Raw genomic sequence first — 25,162 nt, 5'->3', positions numbered from 1 at the left:
TAGCGTGTTGTCTCTTATACAGTGCGAGCAGGTGGCACCGGATGTGAGCTTCGAAAGCTCTTTAAATCTCAAAGGTTTATATTAGAAAGGTTATCTATATCTATAATTTTGTGGCACTAGCAGCTAACAGAGGTGAGTGACTGAACACTCACACGAGAGGACAGACGCAATTGGTGATTTTCGTAAGCTCTCTGGGAGTGAGCCGCGAGACGCGAGCTTCGCCCCTCCGCCGGCGCCCATTCAGCCAGCAGTCGCGCACCGGCCGCAGACACGCACGCGCGCTCACAGACCGCCGCAAGGCTCTGGACACCCGATACCGATACCCATGTCCAGTCCAGGTCCACGCCAGTACCCGCGATCAGCGTGTAATCACCGTGTGTTTGCTCTCTTGTGATAACGTTATATGGTGCTTTTGAGTGAGTGACGCTGAGGAGCTGGACACATTCACAATGGCCCAAATTACGCTAAATGGGTAATTGCAGTACGTCATTGGATAATGGATTCGGCTCTCATACATATTGCAATATATCTGTCCTTCTGATATGTGTGGGTCGGCGGCGAATTTTGCATTTGACTCTCGACTCTCTTTGTTTGATGATGTTTGAAAGATATAAAAATAATTATGTTTTTCAAATACTCTGTAGTTAATTTGTTTATGTTTTGCTTAAAATTTCAAGTGAAAGCTTAAAATTGACAGTTATTTGGATCAGAAATAAAATATTAATTAATATTTACTCACTTATATGTGGGTTCATAAAAAAGCAAATTGTTTTTAAGATTGAAATTAACATGGCATCTCGTTTTCTTACACATACTCGTACTCGTATGATAGTCAAAGCCTCTATTTTCTTTAAGTATTTAGCCAGAATTCCTTGAGGTACGGGTACAGGTAGAGCGTTATCAGCTCGCTCGCCAACGAGCGTGGGAATGAAAAAGGCGTGTTAAACAATAGCTATAGATAAGAGACCCCATTTAGGGTGCTTCCAGTAATTGCTTATGTTTTTACTAAATGCGTTTCGTAGCAACATATTCGTATATTGCACAATTATTGATTTTAAACTGCTATACGCAACCCGTTACACTTTTGAATTTCGATCAGTTATTTATTTTTGAATATATTCTACATTATTTTAAAATATTATAATGTTATCTTTTATGTTATAATATATTTAAACATTCCTTTCAAATACAAGGTTAAATTAAATAATTCATTCAAAGAGATATCAGAATGAAATAATTTCTGCGCTTCCATTGTGGCAGATTATTTTATAGTGGCATAAATTTATGTTTAATCATTTTCTGTAATACAAACTTAACCGTATACTTAATTTTAATATAACATAGCTTAAGAGCCCAACAACGTTAATTATTTATTGTAAAAAAATATCTTGCGAGATTTTCATCATTTACTAAAAACTGTTATCGTAAATTAAGAATTGAAATAACATATACAAAAATATAAATCACCTCATACAAGCAATGAATCACCAATCAATTGTTTATATAGCAGAGCTTCACGGAACCACGATTTACTGAAAATAAACTATTTCTTATTTCCTGGTCACACTACTTCCTAGCATACTGGCAACATTATAAGTACAATGTGTTAACTGGGGATTGTATATGTAAATAAAATTTTGGCTTGGCTATAATATAATAATAAAACCCATGTAGTTGTTAATATTTCATAGAATTTAGTTTAAGCTTTGCATTTCATCCACAAAATTCGGGCGAACAATTGACAAATTTTCGCAGTCAGCCAACCGTAGTAGTGAGTCAGTATTTCTAACGAGCGTGTTGCGTTCAGATAAACAAAGGGACATACGGTTTTTTTTTTTAGTTTTATGAACGTGTTTTTTTTTTTGCGATAAAATAACCTCTTCAACTTATATCTTTTAACATGACATTATATTAATATCTACAGTTTTAATTTTGACATTTCCACTAATAATAACAGATTATAAATAACTGAGATCCGCAATTATAATGATATATGCTACATTTGTGTTTTTTATAGACAAATGATGAATTTTAAAAACACTTAATTTATATAGAACGTAAATTAATTAAAATTTGAAGGTTTTAACATTTACCGATGTATATTAAAATGTATCCACATGTATTTTAATTGCCTTATATATCTTATTATAAAGCGACAACGACATTAATATTTTCAGTAGGTTAATTACTTATTAAGCCTTATGCTATTAATAGGCTCAATCGGTGGAGTGATATGTAGAGACCTAACTTCCAACGCTCAATTAGGCATCTAAGTTTTATTTCTATTATTTAATTTTGAAATCACCTATTTTTGAAGTGACTTTTTGATAGAGATCAATTTATTATAAAATATGGCAACATATTTAACTGTTCCCTCACTATACCATTTGTATTTTATTGCCTTTGTTCTTAACGAAACGTTACATAAAATGGCTGCGACACTGAACTTAACCCTAAACCGATCAAATTAACATACAAAAGTACTGAAATTGCATTCATTTGCATGTCTAATGAATCCCTATATTATAATCAGAAATACAGAGAACATGTTTACATTTAAATTTGACATATATTACAATCATTCATATAATTCATTGTCGAAAAATAAATTCAGCCATAATATTACAAAATTTATAACAAAAAAGTAAAGGTGGAATTCATTTTTTTGCACTTTCTTGTGTATTTCAATATATTTGTACAAATTGGATGCATAACTCGCATTCGTTGCAATAATTGCAAAAAAAAATAAGTCGATCAACTTGTGTTTATGATCACAAACACTGTGGTTTCCAGATATTTAATGCATAATTAAGGTATGTGATGGCTCACCTACGCAATAATAAAACATAAAAATTTTAATATCCGTGACTTCACCGAGTTTTCTTCTCAGAAGATTTTTCTTGCGGGCGGAACTCTGCGCATGCGTGGGCGGTGGGAGGCGTTCGCCAATAGCCGACCAGCCCACCCCGACCAGCGCTCTCGTGCACGCCTCGTAATCTCATTTACCTAACTTTCCAGAACACCCACTCCAAATCAAAGCCAAAAATTCCGATAGCAAGCGCCAATTCTGTGTCGCGATTGTTGGACGAAAAAATATAATTAATAACGGTTTGAAATGCTGCTCCATGTAATTCATATGCCATTTGCATTTTACGACACAAATATATTCATAATTTTAGTGATATTTTAAATTTTTGCTGTTGCAAAGTTACTTGTCATTTTCAATCTTTAGAAAAAAAAAAGTTATTTTATCAACTTCGTAATGGCTTCTTGGCATATTTACAGTAGGTAAATTCTTATCGTACTGCGTTCATTAATATGTAGATTTAAAACTTAAAATGGGGACACCCTTGTGAGTAACTGACGTACCCTACATTGTGAGGCCACAACTCAGTCTAGAGCAGTTTTTGATACTTAACGTAATGTAGGGCGGAGTTGAAAAAGCGAATATTTTTTCTAGAATTAACGCCTTTTAATATAGTTAACTTACCAATCCTTATATGAGCTTGATAGCTTGCAACGAGGCATATCTGTAACAGTCAAGACTTTATATGAACTTTTTGTAAGCACCTTATTAGTTATCTAACACTTCAAATGTAATTGCAACTGCATTTAATAATATACTAGCGGCCACCAGCTACTTCGTTTGCGTGAACTTTACGACCATTTTCATACTACTTCCATTTATTAGGTAGGTACCCGTTATAATATAAAATTTGAGGCAAAAATTCAAGAATTCGAAAGTTCATCGCTAGTGTCGAGTAAAGAAATGTACCTATGCATATTATAATTTCTCTAAGTGGAAATCGAACTTCTAACCATCTCGTTCCCCAGACATTGCCATTTTCAATATAGTTTAGCTGAACTATAATGGCCCTTTGTCAGATTCCAGATCTTTAAATGAACTGAACAGCTTTAGATTATTGCGGTTCATCATCATCAATTTTATGTGGCAATGGAAAATGTTCATCAGGTTCCACAACAATTAATGTAACAATTATATATTTCTTATAGTTGCAACGTTCTGTTATAGTTCTGTTTTATGCAATCCTTCAAAATCAATTTTAACCCTGCCCAGGTCTAATAGCTATACAGCAAAATAATTTTCAATTAAATCTGTCCAGGAGTTCAAAAGCTGGACATTTATAAATAAATAGATATCATTTTTTTACCATTTTTAGAATATTATAGATAGCTTTATTATTAACAATATACTTCAAGTGTGCTTACTGCGTACTTGTGAATTACATTCTGAATAGGAATTAAAATCCATAATGTCTATCATCATATTTGACAGCCCACTAGAAAGTAAAAACGGGAAATTTAATATTACTCTCTTCCTTTATTGCTAGCTACGTTTATAAAGTTTTTATTAAATAAAATCTGATAAAAACTTATGTATATACATACATAGCTAGTTTTTACACTTTACAGGCCTAAATAAATCTATTTCTAATTTACTTTTAGTTATTTTTTGTTCAAATATATGTAAATATTAATAGTTGAACGTAGAAAAAGTACCTACATATCTAATACCTCTATATACGTATATATCTATTGCCGCCCCACCGACTACGTTTTAATTGAACGGTCTAAGGTCAAATCACTTGAAATGGGACGACCGCCGCCACATTATCTATGCTACTTGTTGAGTTAACCACAGATTAATAAATTTATATTTCAATAGATTATACAAAGAAATTGATTAAATAATTATTCATAAAATTTATTATGTGGTGTTGTTTTTTAAATTATGCGTTATTAAATAATAATGGAAATAAAAATTAACTTGTAAATTTGGTAAATAAATAAATAATTTGTATGTTAAACGTGTGTTCTATAGTAAAAATTGTCACCAACTTGCCAATTGAGCGACAAACAAACAAGAATACAATTTGTGTTACGTGCAAACGTTGTAAAATTTTTTATCTTCACATTGTGTCTGTGCGTATATAGCAGGAGAAGCAGAGGGCAGAGAAGGTTCCCAGTGATAAGACACTCTGTTCTCCACTTTCCTCCGAATTTTAGAAGCATTGTGTGTCAACACCTCTGCTTTCTCCAATTTTCCGCTTTGCTTTGTTACCAGAGCGGAATGAAAATCTCAATAAATAATAATGCATTCCCCAAGTAGAAATCGAACCCAGAACCGTCGCGTTTACAATCTTACCACTGCGCCACGACGGCCTCAACATTGTATAATAGTAAGACAATTTGTTTAAAAGCTTACACATACTAAAACTACAACATGGCTGTTAGCATCAACACTCGGAATTGTTATACAAGCATTGTTCCACATTTGTATCGTTTCCCGCGTCACACGCGCTTCGCCGAAGGCATCCATTGTTGGTGTTTGTTTGTCTATCACGCAAAACCCTACAAAATGTCGAAACCATCAAAACATTGAGACAAACGTGTTTTGGAACTGGAATAAATTGAATTCCGATCGACTGTCTTTGTGTCATTCACTTTAAATTAAATCAGCTTCACGCTGTATCCCGCACACAGCGTGGTAGGCAGGGGGAACCTACGAGGAACGTCAAGACACTCCATTCCCCACTTTCCGTTGAATTCTGGAAGCAGTGCGTTTTGGGTGGCGGAACTCAGAGTCGCGCTTTGTCTCGACACCAGAGCGAAGAAATGGAAACATAAATTTAAATAAATATTTAATTTTCTCGAGTGGGGATCGAACCCACAACCAGTCGCGTTTACAGTTACATTATATTATAAATGCTATTGTAAAACAAAATCTACATTAATGTTATTTAGCGTGAATGCGGGTGTCCACTTTCTATTAAGGGGGTCGAAGATGAGATACAAATTAGGGCCGACCCCAGTTGATCCCGCAGTGCAATTGACACCCAGCTCTTGGTTTACTGCACAGCCGCGGGCGTTGGCTAATGTAACCGCTTTGTTCTTGCTCATTAAATATTTAATATTCACACTAAACGACTGAATAGAATCGTTGTTTACTTTAAGTCAACGTTAAAAAAGAAATTATTGATATCATTCAACTATATTATTTATTGTTATTCTATGAAATCTAAAAACTTTTTTTATATAAATTCTTTTATATAAACTCTAAAATATTTAAATAAAGATGGATGTATTGTTTTTTCTGTATTAAATTATTGCTTCAGTAAGTAAATGTAATAAAATTAATTTAAAATAATCGATGTTGCTTGGTCGGGAGACAAATTGGGCGCGACAATCGAGTTAGTTGACCCAGGGCCGACAGTATCGGTCCAGCCACCTGATTGACCGCAATCACGCCACGCCAGCTTGGCCTGTAAATATGAACCCCCAAATATACTTAACTGTAATTTATGTCAGCGTTTCCAGGTCGATATGACATGGGTAACTTCAAAAAGCGTCTATCTCCACGTTAAAGGACGGCACCACACCTGTAGCTTCTCTGGTATTGCACGGGCTCGTGGTCTCGTGGGCAGGTGACCCGAAAGCTCGTATGCCTTGTCTTTTTCCATAAAAAAAATTATAATACCCTCAATAGTTATATATTTTATCAAATCTTACATTGTAGAATTCGTTTAAACTGCAATGTTTGGAACTTTGCAGCTAATTTCAAACAACTTTATAAATATTTTTCTCTTCTTCTAAGGTCATTTACCTACTCGAACTTAACTTTTTGATGTATAGTGTAATAGAGAGACAGCAATTGTTATCCAAATTACATCACTATAATATGAATCTTCTTATTCTTCGCTGTAGATGTTAATAAAGCCTAATGGACGACAGTATTCTCACACAAAAGACCAATTTAACATCAGCTAGCAGCATCTTCAATATAAATACTTATTCTATTATATCCTATAGCTTTTGTAAACTCTATATCTTCTATAACTTCGCATAAAAATAATTTACATGTTTCTATTAATTGATACTTCTTAATAAATATAACATTTCAAAATAATTAAGTTAAATTCCGTTCCTAACATTTTATGCCTGCGGTGACTAAATTTGATTTCTATTGAGGGCAATTCGTGGCCCCCATCTCTGTTAAGTAACTTAGATTGAATATATATGAATTATCATCCATTTGTTCACGAATGCAGCACTAACAATAACAAAACTTAAAAATAATTACATTTTAGCTGAAAAAAAACTATTTAATTATATGTAATAATAAAAAATGTGATGTAAAAATATATTTAAACAGTTTCTAATCATTTTTCCATCTTTATAACCGTGTGAACCGATAAAAAAAAGTTCAACAAATTAATTAAATACTTGCCACTAACTCGTAAACAATACTTGTAGTTTAATATTTTCAGTAACTCCACACTTAACGACCCTTCACGAAGCTGTTATTAACTCGGATAGAGATGTTTACACGCATTTAACCCTTGAACCCTCGCGGTCGGATGAACTGTACCTATCAATTTGTTACATTATTAAAACGTATGCATGTCATTAAACGAAGGGATTATTTTATAAATATTCAATTAAATTGATTGATCTATTTATTTTTATAATATAAACTATTGATCTGAACGCGGCTTCGCCCGCTTAAGCTAATTGTTATATTATGGCTGTAGTATAAATTTTTTTTACGTAAATTATTGTCCATATATTATTCTGATGTAAAAACTTCATTTAGATCCGTTTAGTAGTTCTTGTGTGAAAGTGGAATGAACATCCATCTTGACAAACTATCACTTTTATAATATTACTGGGATAGAGTCAAATAGTTTACACGTAGTAAATTTGTGCTATAAATGTGTTATACCGGCATACATATGCATGTATTTTATTATGGATTTTTTTTATTTATTGTACGTCAAATTTACTGAAATCATTCCAATTTTGGTTTTTAATTTGACTAAGATAATTCAGTGCTCTAATGAAACCAGCAATGTACTATGACCCTAACCACAAAATTTAGCAAAATTGCTCGTCACGGACGGGCGGTCTCTGTGGGAACCGCGGGCGTCGCGGGGGTTAAACGAGGGTGGCGATGGTGGTGCGGGCGAGTGGGGGCCGGAAACGCTCAGCCGTTCCGTGCACCTGTGAGAATGTTCCCTACTTTGAATATTTCTCCCTTAACTTCGTTTCGAGTGCCTTGTTAATTCACGCATTGCTCATCTGTTGAATACGCGAGTTATTTTTAGCAAAACTAAAAATTAAATTAAATATAATAGTGTAGAGTCAAGTGCAAAGTTTATATGGGTGTTTTTTAGGTGCTGTAAAGTATGAAAAGTGACACAGTAATGAACTTTTCTACTGTGACGTGACAAAAATTTACCGACAAAATGAAAAACAGTGAAGAGTGCTTAGAACATTAACATTAAAAACTGAGTAAGAAAAAATAAATGTGATATTTATTGATCTTATTAATATAAATTAGTATTAATATATAATATATTAAATTATAAACGTTTGTAAATATATACGTGCTCAAAGGACAAATTAAATATATACAGAGGGAGAATATATAATATTAGCAAAAGCCTAAAAACTGGTTGAAAACGAGTTGAAAATTGAAAAGCCAGCACCAGACAAGATAGCAACGGCGGCAATTGCAGGCATGGGAATCAAAGTCATGATGAAAGCTTTCAATAAGCCAAAAGGTGAGTATCATTCAACATGTAAAATAAGTGTAAATTGAGCCCGTTTTGGCGCAGCGGCACAAGGGTGTGACTGTAACGCGACGGTTGTGGGTTCGATCCCCACTTGAGGAAATGAATTATTATTTCTAAATATTTTAATTCGCTCTGGCAACAAGGCAAAAGCTCGACGTTGAGTCCCAATACCTCGAATAATTCGGCAGAAAGGGAACCTAATGCCTCACACTCTGTCTTAACACTAGGTTCCCCCTGCCTTCCATGTTGTATGCCGGGTACGGAGTGAAACTGATTTAATTTTTAACATATAAAATATATATTTATTCTCATACATATATATCAAATGGTATATATATTAAAATTAGAAATATAGACAAGTAAGGTACCGGCCTACATAAATGTAATTTAATTACAATTTACTTAAATTGTATATAATACTCAACCGACAAATACACAGTTCATATATTTCATATAATAAACTATTCTGACACAATCATAATTATTATTGCGTAGAGACTTACTCGGTCAAGTATTTTTCAATTATACCTATTCTTTTTTTTTCTTCACGATGTATCCCGCACACAGCAGGGATAGGCAGAGGGAACCTAGTGTGTTAAGAAACTCCGTTATACTATTATTAACACGTATTGTATTCAAAATGAATTATTTCTTAAATTTACTATATAATGTTGTTTTGTTTGAATGATACAAAACTGTACCGTATAACATATAATCGTAGCGTTAGCTCCGTCCCCTCTCATTAGGTATACATCGGGAACCTAAGTTAAGTAATATATTATTAAAAACAATTGTCAGTTCGGCCATTTGCAGAATTAGAATTCGCAACTAGCTATTGTCGATTGTGTAAAACGATGTATCATCCTTAGTGACGCAACGCTCTCGGTTTCGCCTGCTCTTGTCCCAAATGTGAACGCGGCGTGACCGTAAGAAATATATGAATACGTCTATCAACGCTTGTAATAGCGGATTGTATCGCTTCAATACACACCCCTTTATATTAAATGTAGGTAAAAGGTTTATGTTTGCAGAACTAAATTCATTTCGTAATTTATTTATAATTTCTTTATTTTATTTAAATTTATATTTTCATTTCTTCGCTTTAGTGTCGAGGCAAACCACTCAACACGCAAAGCCTCAAGAATTAAGTGGAAAATGGAAAAAGAAGTGTTACCCTATATCCTCTCTGTTTATCCTGCTGTGTGCGGGATACAGATATAAACACATTTCTTATTTCATTTTTCACGCTCTAACCAAACTCGATTGTGTTAAACTACTTATTTAATAACAAAGAAACGTATTTACAGTAAAAAAAACAACTGCTTACAAATATAATTAAAACGTTAATTATAATAAAAACGATACGAGATACGGTTTTAATTGTTTCTAGTAAATTTTATCCTATATCTAAATAGCACGGCCCGTAACATAGCGTGCTTACCTTAGGGCAGTGGAGTTGCGCAAGCGTCATTAACATAATTATGATCTGAGCATGCTCTGATGATCTTGAAAGTGAAGACCTTGCGGCAGAGATTCGTTACCAAACAATACGTTTGTTTTTTTCTTACTTTATACTGGTGGCTGTCAGGTAAATCTTTAACTTTAGTTGGGGTTCGTAAAATCTTTACTTTATTGGATTATATGGAAAAAGGTAATCGATTGATACAATTTAATATTGAAATAACAATTAATATAGTTTTAATGCAACATATTTTACTATAAAAATATATTTTTTATGTATAGTACAAGTACCTTATCTATGTTTACATTTCATTATTTTTAAAGTTAGTTAAAACTATATAAGACTATTAAACAACCAATAAATATATCTGAACATCTCAAACGACAAGCTGAACGTCTCAATAAATCTGATCTGTTCCCAAGCGAACAATGGCGCTGTCAATGAAGCAACAGTAGCACCGTTTACGACTCAACACACACGGGGGCCATAAAAAGTCATAACACAACAGTTTACTGGTATAACAAAGAAGAAGGCATCTAGTACGGGAGTTAATAACGCACGGAGCGCGGGGGCGTCCATTCACGCCGCTGATTGGCCCATCCGGTGCGCGCTCAATGAGATGATGCGCGCGCGCCGCCTCTGTCATTGAGCAGAGGTCTCTCGCCTACATTCGTAACAACGTTACAGATCTTTAGATTAATCTACCACTATTGTTAGCTACTGTTTTAAAATGCTACTTTTAAACGCCTTTATTACCTTTACTAATATAGTCCGCGTGTTCAAATGGGCAAGTAAGAGTTGGGTATGACACATTCCATGTGCCCAAGATAACTGATTGATGCTAGAGTGCGTTACATCGAAAAGACGTGATGGAATATAACCTATAGCCTTCTTAGATGCTCCAGAAATAAACAAGTCCAACCAACTTTTCATCTTGATAATAGAAGCAAAAAATCTATTAAATAGAATACTATATAAATTATACAATAATAGTAAGTACAATGTATAAAGGACAATATACGACATAGTGTTTTACCACGAAACACCCTATTTAGACGACCTAAAAATACATAATAAGGTAATGCATTAAAAGATCCTCTATATATAATAACTGTACTTTCCTTTGTTCAACAGCAATATTAGATTCAGAGGAATTCCTAAATATATTTGCTGGAATTTACTATTTTACAAGAAATTAAAATTGGACACCTGTTCTAAAAGTCCAGCAACCACCATATTTGTTACTAACTTACTAACGTGAGATACATAAACAAAAACCAGTTAATTCTCACTTAGGTATATTATCATGTTTATGGCAGTTCAAATTGCATATATCATGAAGTATAATTTAACTAATGAGAACGTTAGTAACAGTTATTGGAGTAATTATGAAGACGGCGATTTGAATGCGAAACGTCGCACGCGCCGTTTACGTCACGCGACGTTCCAAGTTCAAACGAACAATGGCCGCGTTCGTAAAAATGGCTCGAGCTTTTGTTGTTAGACGCCATTGTACTCGCACTTAGGCACTTAGGTACTTGTTAATAACAATAAAAAAATAAAAATTATATTAATTTAACAAATAATTATTATTTCAGATATAAAAAACCGTTTAAAAATATATTTTCACAATTGATGCTTAACCGACGTTAAAGAATTGTAGATGCTCATGAAATTTCCAAATTAAATATTTAATGTTCTACAATTTGTTAATTTTAAGATAATTAACATATAATAATATTAATAAAAATGTGTTCTCAATTGTTAATAAGTATAATACGAAATTATTAACAATGTTATATTATTCGTAATAATGTCGTTTGGATTGTGCAACAAGTGGCGCTCCCCTACGCGCACCCTCGTCGACACCTGTTGCAGCCATTTAAACGTTCGTGGCATTGAGGAAATCGCTTGTGTTGTTTCATTTGATATGTCAAATAAATGAATAATAATACAACATAAAAGATAAGCTATCTTTTCAATAAAAAACGCTTCCTAATAAATGTTTTTTTTTAATTCTTAGGGAGAGAAATAGAATATTCCTCTTTAACTTTCTTGTTCGTTTTTTAAATATTACATATAATTTTTATTTATTTACATATATAAATATATCAATAATAAAGTAACAAAGCTTTTAAAGCAGTGTGTCCGGGCGTATCTCCGGCCTATTGTGCCGTTATCTACGCTATTCACAATTCGGCACTGTCGATACAATACATACAATATTCGATAAATAACCTTAAGGCTTCGTATGACAAGACAAGGTGAAAAAGAAGGTAGATGAAGTTCTGGGTTCGATTCCCGGTTCGGAAATGGAATATTTTAATTCCTTGCTCTAGTAATGAGAATAAAAGCCTACTTCACTAAAGCATATTATTAATAGGTTCTTAACTTGAAATTTAAAACAAACTCTTACTATTACATTGATTATTTAATTTAAAAAAAAGAAATATATCATAAGGCTGCAAAAGATATTAATACAGAAACAAACATAACCGAGGTAGAGAATTTAAACGGCCTCTACACCTTCATTAAGCTTTAATGTGGACATAAAGGGATACAGAAAAAGTCCGACTGTCTTCATTTCCGTGGACACTTACATTTTATTACATTGAACACGTGTTGAATTACTACCTCAAGCGCTTTCCTACTTACATTACAAAGTTAAGATTAACCACTGGTTTTATGTATTATCTGCATTTATTAATTCTTTGAAATATCAAAATATAAAAATCCAGAGAGTAGAGAGTGTAGAGGCCAGTCGAGGTACAAGTGTCTCTGTAAACGCGTCAAGTTATGGGTTCGAAACACACTCCAGGATTTCAAATTTAATATTCCCTTTTATTCACTCTGGTGTCAAGGCAAAGTGCGGCGTTGAATTCCGCCACTTAGTGCAAACCGCCTCCAGAATTCGGCGGCTCCTTTTGCTAACAACAGTACCCAGTAGATATTAGAATAGAAAATATCCACAAAGAAAGACGTCAACATTGCCAAGTGTTTAATTAAATTGAGTAATATTATTTTTATATAATAATTTCTCAGGACCGACAAATAAACTAGTAATTTAAAACAGTAAAATAACAAAATGTATTACAGTAAAAATTTAAAAAAAGGAGGATATATTTAAAAAATAATCCAATAATTAAGGATAAATTTCATTAATTTGCAAAGCGAGTTTTTACAAGACGCACTCCAGCCAGATGGACGGATGGTGGCTATCGGAAGTCGTATACGATAATTAAGACAGAATCACTCGCACTAATTATCTTAATGACGGAAACGGAACCTCTGCTCTTCATTTTTGTCATTTCAATATATATATATTTTTTAACTACAATTCTTTTTATCATTCGTTTTTGCGGTATCCGCAATGCTGAACTAAATAAAAAAATATATATTTATATTATAAAATAGCGGCCCGTCCGCGGCTTCGCCTGCATGAACTACGTTATTATTAATTTTTGTCTCCATGAGTACCTACGTCCTATAAGTGACGTCCATGCAGAATTTGAGACTCCTAGCATTTGTAGTAACGAAGTTTCATACAAACTTTCAACTCCAAAAACAACTCCTTAGAAGTCGAATATTGCAAATTCGATTAGCGAGCACCTAAGTCCTATAAGTAACTCCTATATAAAATTTAAGATTCCTAGCACATGTAGTTTCTGAGATTTCGTGATGAGTGAGTGAGTGACCTTTCGATTTTATATATATGGATAGATATGTTTATATTATAACGACCTAGCACAACAAATTAATTAACTTCTTAATTATTAATAGAATACATTAATATTTACAATTGTCTCTACGTTACCTACAATTCAATACAGTCCAAACAATACCTCTTTTATATGATGAATGTTATTAATAATATGAATAAAGTGATTAAAATAATTATTATATGTAAATGTAAATGCATTAATAAGTGTTGTACCTATGCAGGTGTGCGTGATGCACTCGATGCATTTTATTTGCAATTATATTACTTACATACAACAATAGTGACTGCCCTGAGTAATTTATGTAAAATGTCAAACAAATACAATGAGTTACTGCTTATTAGAAAATTCTACTTACGTCAGAAGATTGCAAATCTTAAAGCATCTTAACGATTTATAATCTGTATTTAACAACGTTTTTCCAGGAAATTAAATATCTAATATTTTCATTTTCTTTACTGTATCGTAGAGGAAAAGCGCGGTGTTAAATTCTGCACTCAATAACCTAATTCGTTCAGAATTCGATAGAAAGTGGGAAGCGGAATGTCTTAGCACTAGGCTCTGCTTACCCTGCTATGATCAGGATACGGCGTGAATCTGCAAAAAAATATATTAAATAAAAAAAAGAATTTATGAGGGAAATATTGTCAGTTTAATATGTATAAAATTATACATTTGATTCAATTTATTCAAATTAACACATTTAATTTCGCCAGATCGCATCTTATTATTTTTTATGTTGCTAATAACAATATTTCACTCCACACGTGGTTCTCGTATAACATCAAAATAAATTTTTAAGTTGATCTGCTTGGAACTTATGCAGCTAATTTCTAATATATTTTTCTTATTACAGAAACAATCTCTTTATTTTTTTATATTTATATTGGTTTGGTAAACAAGTGCAAGCACTAAAATATCAATCGGAGTAATTCCTCTAATAGAAATAACACTTACTATTTTTATCTTTAAGAGTCACGTACAACCATATAAAATAGACAAATCCTATTTAATTTGGATGATAAATTTAAAAAAATTCCAACAACGAGTAAGCCAGGATCAACCTGCACTCTTTCAAACCTCATTTCCGATCAAGGATATCGTTCCTATAGTATTATAGCACACAAAGATGTGCGTACGCAATGATTCAAGTGCAGCTGCCTTCCAAGAGTAAATCACAATGCGCTGGAGTTCGCAATTAATGTCTGCGTGATTCGTTACAATTGCAACTGATTCATTTTAAAATATTAAAAGGGATAAGTAACTTTCCTTTTAGCCATCCGTGGCGCAGGAGCGTAAGATTGTGACTGGTGGGTTTGATTACCACTCCGACTAAGGAAATATTTAATATCTTAATCTTCGCTCTGGTGACGAGGCAAAGCGCTAAGAGTGTGTAAACACTAGGTTCCCAGGTTCCCTATGCCACCCTGCTATATGCAGGATACAGTGTGTAGCTAAATAAATTAATTCATAATATGCTTCTTGTTAGTTACTTAAGTAAGTAAAGACTCAAGACAGTAAAAAAGAAACAACCTTAAAATTTCATACAGGTAATGCAGACGTTTACGAAATCGTCAATATTCACTTAAAAATGATCGATACATATGAATTATTACGAACACATATTATGCTAACAACATGTAACCTGTCTTAGTTCACATACGTTTTTTGCTGTCCACGAACGACTCGCGTATCGTTTTGGACGAGAACGAGAATACGTACGACGACGAAACATTTAAATGATATCAGAATCAGAACGGTTCAGCTAGAAGATCGGAGCGGGCACCGACCGTGGGAGAGCAGCACAAATCTCAACATCTCAGAACTGGTCGGCAGGTGTGCAAGACGCGCACACACACACACGCACGCCCACGCACACACGCGCCGCAAACCAGCCGCACTTATGAATGAAGCCTGCGTCTGCGCACCACACACACACACACACACACACACACAACGCAATCTTGCTTGTTTATCTCTGATTTATATTATTCCAAGCCATCGGGACTCAAAAGAAATCAACTATTAATTTGTTCGTCGCTGCCCAGTAAATAAATACCTTAGATGAAGTAATTAATCTGACGATAATAATCACCGGCTGATGGAGTCACCTATGATTAGAAGATGCTCACCGCTGTGGACAGTAATAGTCTGTCACTCTTCAACTTTGATGTACCCGAGGAACTTTACGATATGACTACAGATGTTCGTAGATTTGAATATTAAGGTCAAATACATGACATCGAAATGGTATGGAGTTCATAACTTTTGAGAATATTAAAATAATATACCTATAAGTTAAATTATGAGTTCGAACAGTAAGCAGAAGGAAAGCCAGTTCCTGGTAACTGGTATTACGCCTCCGTAATCAATGATCAGTAATTTCGACGCCATCGCTACCTAACTCTAATCAAACCCTTTAACTATCCAATGAAACATCTTAGCTACTTATTTTCTCGATAGGTCTAATTAACTTTAGCGCTCCCATAGTGGAGTAACTCGACGTCGACGACTTCCATTATATAGAATCTTGTATTAAAATTTAAAATAACATCTTTGATGTTTACAAGCAAATAGACGAGGTTCTATTTAGTTAAAGCGTGTAAATATAGTTTAAAATTATACTTACTTGACTAGAACAAGCAATTATAATTTATATAGTAGGTACTTGCAAACATAAATATGTAAAAGGAAAAATATTTCTTTCTTATACAGTGTGTATTGAAAAGTTTTAGGATGTATAAGAAACAACCTTAGAAAAATACAAAAAATTGGAAATATTCATTGGTGCTTTGTTTACATCTTTCTCTTTTGACTAATATCTTTAGTAATAATAGATACGACAGTACCATATTTCATAATATCTTTGCTTTGTCTGTAAATATAGGATATCTTTTGTTTAGTCTGCGTACAGTGTGGTCACGGTATTTAAAAAAAAACTATTCTATAAATATATAGGATCAATTTCCTAATATATTCGTATATTATATTAACAAATAATAAACATTTCTACACAACATAATTGTTTATCTAAAACAATAATGTTTTTGATTTTTATTGTTATACAATAAACCGACCCACCAATCTTTGTCAATCGTTATAAGAACGGGTTTCGATGGAGATAAGAAAACATCGATAGTTCGATCTAAAGCCACCCTTAAGCTTCTCGGGCGATTATTTTAAAAAACTTTTTATCTTACCAAATAACATAAATTCGTGTAATTGTAACCAAATTTTAGAGATAATCAACTGATTAATACGATAATTATAATATTATGTTTACAATATAAATACGAGTACAATTTAAGCTCATTAAGTAAATCTTAAAATATTTTAATATTTCAATATACCCAGTCCATGTTTTGCATATGTCTTATTGACAGAAAAGAAAATAAGTATTATTTTATTAAAAAGTTATTTTTGCTTTTCTTGCAGACATCCCATCGCAGGTGCCGCCGCTCACGCCCGGCACCAACAAGAAGATGGCCGAAGCGCTGAAGGCTACCTTCGCTTCATGGGAGAAGGAGCAGCTACGCCTCGGCGTACCAAAAGGTTTGTACAATAATAAATTAAATAATAAATAATAAATTATTTGATTGTAAAGACGATGATCACAGGTTTAAATCCAACTCGAAGTTTTTTTATAAATTTAGAAATAAATCAGCTTCACGCTGTATCCCGCACATAGCAGAGTAAACAAAGGGAACCTAGTGTTAAGACACTGCGTTCCCGACTTTCTGCCGAATTCTAGAGCTTTGCCTCGACACCAAAACGAAGAAATGGAAATATAAAAGTAAATAAATATTTTACTTTCCCGAGTGGGGATCGAACCCATAACTGCCGCGTTACAGGATACCGGCCTAGATAAAACACAATGTAGAGTTCATTATCACGCACAATATCTCAAATAAGGTTGGTAGAAAAAAAGAAGGAATAATACATTTCATTGACTATTCTGCTTGATTGTTAAGAAATAAAAATCATAGTATATAATAATGTTGGTATTGTTTATTTTACAACTGTATTCCAAATTTGAATTTGCATCATTCATCTTCCAGTGCCATTTACGACCAGGAAGACAAAGCAATAAAAATTATAAAAATATACTTTTTAAATGCATACATACGTAGATCGGAACAGATACAAAAATGTTTAAAGTATATTCACAAATATACGTTCCTCTTGAAGAAGTAATAAATGCTACGTATAAACAAATTATTGTGTAATAGCTATAAAAGTAAGATTTAGGTGCTTTTCTCGACCTTGCTATGAAATAATAAAGTAAAGTTTTATTTTTAAATTACAAAATGCTTACAAAACCAAATATATTATTATTTTTTTAAGCGTCACCGCCGTATCTGTATACAGCCGGGTAGGCAGAGGGAACACAGTGTTAAGACACTCTGTTCCCCACTTTCCGTAGAATTCTGGATGTATTGCGTGTTGAGTGGCGGAACTTAACGCCACGCATTTGCCTCGATTCCAGAGCAAAGAAACGGAAATATAAATTTATGTAAATATTTCGTTTTCTCGAGCGGGGATCGAACCCACAACCGTCGCGTTACAGTCACAGTCTTGTGCCTCATCCGACGGACGGGCTTATTCCGTAAATTAAAGAAATTTCCGCAGAATTCTGAAAGGATTGCGTGTAGAGTGGCGGAACTGAACGCCGTGCTTTGCCTCAATACGATTAAATATTTCATTTCCTCGAGAGGTAATGGAACTCACAAACCGTCGTTTCATTTTTTTATAATTTATATTTAAATTTGTTGCGTAATAACTTTTAATATTAATTATGATTTTATACAATGTGCCTAATTTACGTTTACAACTTTCGGCGAACTTTAGACAAAAAAAAAACAAATAATAGGGTCGTTCACTGTATGTTTTTATCTCATTCGTGGTTATTAACATATTTAAAAAAAAACTGTGAGTAGAATATACAAAACATATAATATGATAACACGAAATTGTAAATTTTAACGTGTCCGTATTTTTTGTAAGAAAATTAAATGAAATTAAAACTGATTCACTGAATGTATAATTAATTCTGCTTATTTTTAACTTCGAACATAGATAATGTAAGTACTTATAGCGCCTAATAAATATGGTACTTCATTTGTAAGATAAACTACATTAGGCATATAAATATTCAAAATAATTCGGGCCCCGATAACATGTTATACTGGGTGACTATTGACTACTACATTTAAATTGGTATCTACGACTACTGAGTTATAGGTTAGGAGAAGTTACAATTTTATGGGTAGTTCCTATGGTTTCTCAGCTAATATATTTATTGATAAAACATAAATTATTAAAATAAATTACATAGTTTGTTTTAGTATTAACGATTTTATGCATCACACATAAAATCAGCTTCACGCTGTAATCCCGCATATAGTAGCAGGCAAAGGGAACCTAGTGTTAAGGTACTCCGTATTCCACTTTCGGAATTTTTTGTTCGGAAACTTGCGTTGCGTACTTACTAGCAGAAGACTATACCAGGTTTTTTGGTTTCATGCCAGAGCGAAGAAATGGAAATATTAATTAATAATAACTCATTCCCCCGAGTGGGGATAAAACCCCCAACCGTCGCGTTGCAGTCACACCCTTCTGCTCCTCCACCACGATGGCCTCATATCTATCATAAAATACATGACAGGTGACGAGTTCGACGCCCGTCGCGACGGAAGTGCGTTTGTCTGTCTGCGCCGTGTCTATTCGCGCTTCCGCTGTCCAGCGAAACGCCACGCTTGTTACTCGCATTATATATTCCATATTAGAATTATTATCTGGCCATCCATTCATGTATATTATTTGGCTTTGAACTCAACAAGTTGGGAGTTCGATGCCCAGTCGAGGATATGAAATATTTTAAATTTTTATTTCTTCGCTCTAGTGTCGAGGCGTTGGCGTTCAGTATCGCCACTAAATATACAAAGCCTCCAGAATTCGACGGAAAATGAATAATGGAGTGTCTTATCACTATGTTCCCTACCCTGCTGTGTGCGGGATACAACTATAAAAAAAACATAGGTACTATTTACATTCGTTCAAAAGTACATCAAAAAAGGTGAATATATTTGAACATTTGCACTCAAATTAAACATTACCCGTAGTGGAATTGTTCGTGTTCATAAAATGACTCGTAAACGTTAACAACCGGTTTCGGAGTGCATTTTCAGTTGATTAACACCTTACGATTGAGTTCCACCCTGTACACAACGCTAACTAAGTCATTGTTAGGTGTAATTTGCAAACCGTAGGTACTTATGTTTTTTTTTAATATTTTTAATTTTTAATGCAATGGTAACACTATGTTGCCACTGCGTACTATGCTGTGTGCGATACAGAGTGTAGCTGATTAAAAAAAATTATAATGCAATATCATAATGTATTTTATATATAAATCGTTATTTACTCTATTTTACTGATATTAAACTGTCAATTTCTTGTATACTATAAACATGTACATTTTTAGTTTTTTTTCCCAAATATACCTAGTTACTATTCATATGCATATATTGGTGGTAATGGGATTACGGAAAAGTATGTTCTTTCAAATAAAAAAGATTTTTTAAAATCGATCCACAAAAGACGGAAAGACCGATGGAGTCGCCTAAAAAATATAATTAACGTATATAGAAACTCCTCGTTTTTCAAAAAAAGAAGTCGATTAAAAAGACAAATATTTTATTTTTTTCACAAGCCCTAAAAAAATTAAGGCCGATCGACAAAAAGCATATAATTATGTCCATACAAAATCTAAAAAACTTACATACTAATGTTAAACACAGGTCAATCAGCATACCTACTCGCAATAAATTTCAAACGTAAGACGGTAGCAAATTACAAAAAAAAACCGTCTTTTACGACTTTATAATAGCTGGGACTGTGCGAGTCGGTCTTGTTTTTAGATACATACATTCAAATTATATTTAATTTTGTAACCAGATATATTATTTATACTTCTATATTATGAATATTGGCTCTACGCTTGCGCTACATCTAATTAATAATTATAATCAATTAATTATAATTCAGCATCACGCTATATCCCACACACAGCAGATTAAACCTAGTGTTAAAACACTCCGTTCCCCACTTTCTGCCGAATTCCGGAGGCAATGCGTGTTGAATGGCAGAACCCAACGCCGCGCTCTGCCTCGACACCAGAGCGAAGAAATGGAAATATAAACGTAAATAAATATTTCACTTTCGTAATGTCACACCCTTGTGCCGCCATGACGACCTCAACTACTACATCTCTTTATTCTTAATTGCTATAGTTTTAAAAACAAAAATATTATTATTTTCTGAGACAAAAAAATCAAAAGAAAGAAATTAAATGTATGTATATATGCAAGATACATCCATGCAAGATCCAAGATCATAACATAACCTGTCATCAGTGACCTAGAGCTTAATAAACTCATCTAATAAAGATTTATGAAGGCAATTTTATAATCATGCAGTATGAGGAACCTCTGATTGTTACTCATATCTGTACTTACATATGTCGTCCAGATGAAGAAGCATTCTTTTTAATCTAATACACAAAAATATTTAATAATCTTTGTATTGTTTTAAATTTTTAATTTATATAAGTATTTTTAAACAAATACAAGTATATTTTTTGTCTATATTTTCAATATCTATTCTAATAACTTATCCCATGTATATATATTAATAATAATCTATACATATAATAAAATCGTAAGGGGGTCGGTGTCTGTAGGTACTTGGAAGATATTTAAAAATAAATGTTATTGGGAACCTTTATTAACCTAATAGAACCCAAAACAATTATCTTTTAAATTTTTGTCTGTTTGTCTGTGCGTTTGTTATCGCTAATCTCAGAATCGACTTAAAAAATTTAGATGCGGTTTTCACAATTAGATTCTGGAAAGCTTTCGAAAACATATAGAGTTTGTTGTATTACAATCGGTTCATAAATAAAAATGTTATGTCAATTTAAAGTACTTAGTTCGACAAATTGGCTAATTGCCGTAACAGTTATTTTATACAACTATTTTACTGAATTGACTGAATCTTTAGTTTTCAATTACTTTATTAATATTTCTATTTCAAGCGGGCGTAGCCTCGCGCGGGCACACTAGTACATAATAATACTCATTCCTTAATTAACTACAGGTATAAAATGTAAATTCGCCATATGATAAAATTTACGTCTCATTTTTGGTGTTGTTCAAAATGTTATAGATTTTAATAGTATCGCGAATCGAGATCACTGATTTTATACATAGATAAAATTTATTTAGAATATCTTTACGGGCTAAGTTAATTAAATTGCCGTCGGAGCGGGATTTTTCTTCTTGTCAATTGCCTGTCAATATGCTAAAGATGATTATATCACAAGATAATAAATATTTAAATCGTTTTGCGATTTAAATCACTTATGATGACGGCCATAGTTTTATTTTATCTGTTCTTAAAGATCTCTTAGTTTGTAATAAAAAGAAACTCGTAAACAATGACAATTATATATACATTTAATCTTTTTGTTCTGACATAATATTTATGTATATATTTATAGATACTTACATATTTAAAAAAGAAATACAAATAAGGAAATTGCCTGAAAGAATAAATTTAATTGAAATCCCAAAAATAATTATAATAAGTTTTAGTTCGTATAATATTTTTTGGTTATTTGTAATTCTTAATGAAATGAAACTATTTGAGATATTCCTACATGTATATTGTGCGTACATGAATAATGTATATCAATATCTCGATAAGAAACATCTCTAATAAATGTCTTCGACAAATTAATGAAGAAAATATATATATATTATATATATAAAAATAATGACTTTATTGATTAGATACATAGCGATGCTTGGAATCCATCGGCGACGCGCGGCATTAAATTAGTTCGAGGAATGTTGTTTGATGTAAAAATTTGTCTTTAAAATACCGTTAATTGATATATATGCTTGTTTAATTTAGAAGTTATAATATCTATTTAAATTATCTCATGATATATCACGCACTTCTATTGTAATAAAGAAATAATTAAGTAAAAAAAAATATTTAAGCCTATGCGTACTAATAAATCGTACTAATATTATAAATCTGAAAGGATGGATGTCTGTTCTATTATCACGCAAATACTACTGAACAGATTTAGATAAAAAATTACAGTATTATAGCTCATACATCGGAATAACACATAGGCTATAATTTAAGTAAATATTTTATATAATTTATCTATAATATAATAATAACCCAGCGTTCTTTCACATTATGTGCGGGCGAAGCCGCAATGATAATAAAAATAGATTATATAGTAAAAATAGTCATATATTAAAGATATCTACGTTGCAAAAAAGCTTCGTTACTCTAACAATTTTCATTTCAACTTAACACATTCTCAACGGATACAAAAACTCAATACAGACACACGCATAGCGCAATCAAAGTGTAGGTACCCACATATACAGTAGCGCAAACGAGAGTCCCGCAGGCGGCCGCCACTAAAAGCTGTAATTAAACTAATTATTTATTATTAGCCACGATCGTCCCGCTTTTCGCTCGGGGAAAAAGTCAGGTTCCGACCTGTCCGCAATTTATAACATAGTAAGTAAAACATAGGTAACTCTATTTGCATCGGACGTTGCTGCGACATTTTGTTGCTATAAAGTCTTTACGAAATGTTATTTTCTCGTCACATTTTGTATTGAACTATTATTTTATTTAAATTGTTTAAATACTTAATCGAGATTAACTTCAGGAGCTTAAATATACTCGTATACTACTACTGATTACGTAACCAAATTAATATATTTGTTTTTTGGAAACATTAAAATATATTGAAGCCGTCTACTGCCGGTGAGCCTGTAACGCGACGGTTGTGGGTTTGATCCCCACTCGAGGAAGTGAAATATTTATTTACGTTTATATTTCCATTTCTTCGCTCTGGTGCAATGGCTCCAGAATTCCGCAGAAAGTGGGGAACGAAGTGTCGTAACACTAAGTTTCCTCTGCCTACTCTGCTGTCTGCGAGATACAGCGTGAAGTTGATTTTTTTAAAATATATTACCTACCCATACTTATAATAAAACTATAGAAATAAAAGGACAAAGGACTACTTTGTTAATTTTTCTAAAGCCACATTAGAAACCACTTTTATAGAAGTGTGGTTCGTTGGGCTCCAAGGTCGCGCTGCTTCCCGCGTTAGGCAAGTTCCGGTGTTGGCCAACAGTCCGCCTAATTGTTGTTAATGTTGCTACATCGATCACTCGCTTATCGGCTATTAGAGAATAATCATATGTATGTGTTCTACATTAAATTAATCGAAGTTAGGCTGAGATATTAAATAAAATGAATCAGCTTCACGCCGTATCCCGCACACAGCAGGCTAGGCAGAGGGAACCTAGTGTTAAGACACTCCGTTTCCCATTTTCTGCCAAAATCTGGAGGTTTTTCTTGTTCAGTGGCAGAACTCAACGAACCTATAAAAAATAAGATAAAGGACACATTTCTCTATTTTTTTTTTGCCAGATCCTCGTCAATGGAGCGAAGCAGCAGTAACAGCGTGGCTCCGCTGGGCAGCTCGGGAGTTCTCTTTGGAAGGCGTAGCGCTACAGCAGTTCGCCCGCGCCCAAGGCAAGGATATATGTGCTATGGGAAGGGAGGAGTTCGTCGCACGCGCACCCGCATTCATGGGTGACATATTGTGGGAACACCTGGAAATTCTTCAAAAAGGTTAGTCTTTATTTTTGTACGCACTATGAGTTTCATGTTTTGAAATATCTTGCTATTTTTATATAATAACTTATATTAATTTCTAATATCCTGTTTTATTTTGTAGATGTAGAAAAGGAACGTTCTCTACTTGCGAACGTGCCCCCTAACATGTACGAGAGCAACGTGTGCTTGCCTGAACTCTCCGACTACATACCGCCTCCCGCACACCACTACAACAATAACAACAATACTGGTAAGTACATTATTTTTATATATGTTTTTTTTATTCTATTCTAGCTTCAAGCTTTATCCCTAGCGGGGTAGTCAGATAGAATGCATCACCAAACCCGCACGCAGCAGGCTAGACTGAAGGAAACGGGGAGCCCAGTGTTAAGACACTTCTTCTCATTAAGACACTTCCATTCCTCATTTTCCGCTTCTGCGCCACAAATGGCCTCTTCTTTTCATAATAAATTAAATCAGCTTCATGCTGTAATAACTTTGAAATTATTAATCTATATATATAAAATCGAAAGATCACTCACTCATCACGAAATCTCAGAAACTACATGTGCTAGGAATCTGAAATTTTGCATAGGAGTTATTTATAGGACGTAGGTGCTCGCTAAGACGGGAATTTGCAATATTCGACTTCTAAGGGGTTGTTT

The 25,162-nt window shown here is 33.3% G+C and overlaps 1 protein-coding gene across 5 annotated transcripts in view; it reads left to right on the top strand.

The window, feature by feature from the left end:
• pnt (ETS transcription factor pointed) overlaps positions 1-25,162 on the top strand; it is a 109,785-nt gene that overhangs the window by 60,385 nt on the left and 24,238 nt on the right. For 2 of the 5 annotated variants that reach the window (XM_085188998.1, XM_085188996.1), the window contains exons 4-6: positions 17,214-17,330; positions 24,309-24,512; positions 24,619-24,747. In XM_085188998.1, the coding sequence (XP_085045124.1) occupies positions 17,214-17,330; positions 24,309-24,512; positions 24,619-24,747 (450 nt within the window). Of the gene's footprint in view, positions 1-269; positions 482-8,195; positions 8,586-17,213; positions 17,331-24,308; positions 24,513-24,618; positions 24,748-25,162 lie in introns of those variants that run through there. The other 3 variants (XM_085189001.1, XM_085188999.1, XM_085189000.1) reach the window with 3 other exon arrangements.

Source organism: Heliconius melpomene, chromosome 8, assembly GCF_056956725.1.
Source record: "Heliconius melpomene rosina isolate 202511_hmr_F chromosome 8, ASM5695672v1, whole genome shotgun sequence".
Lineage (NCBI taxonomy): Eukaryota > Metazoa > Arthropoda > Insecta > Lepidoptera > Nymphalidae > Heliconius > Heliconius melpomene.
This window is presented reverse-complemented; position numbering and strand designations above follow the sequence as displayed.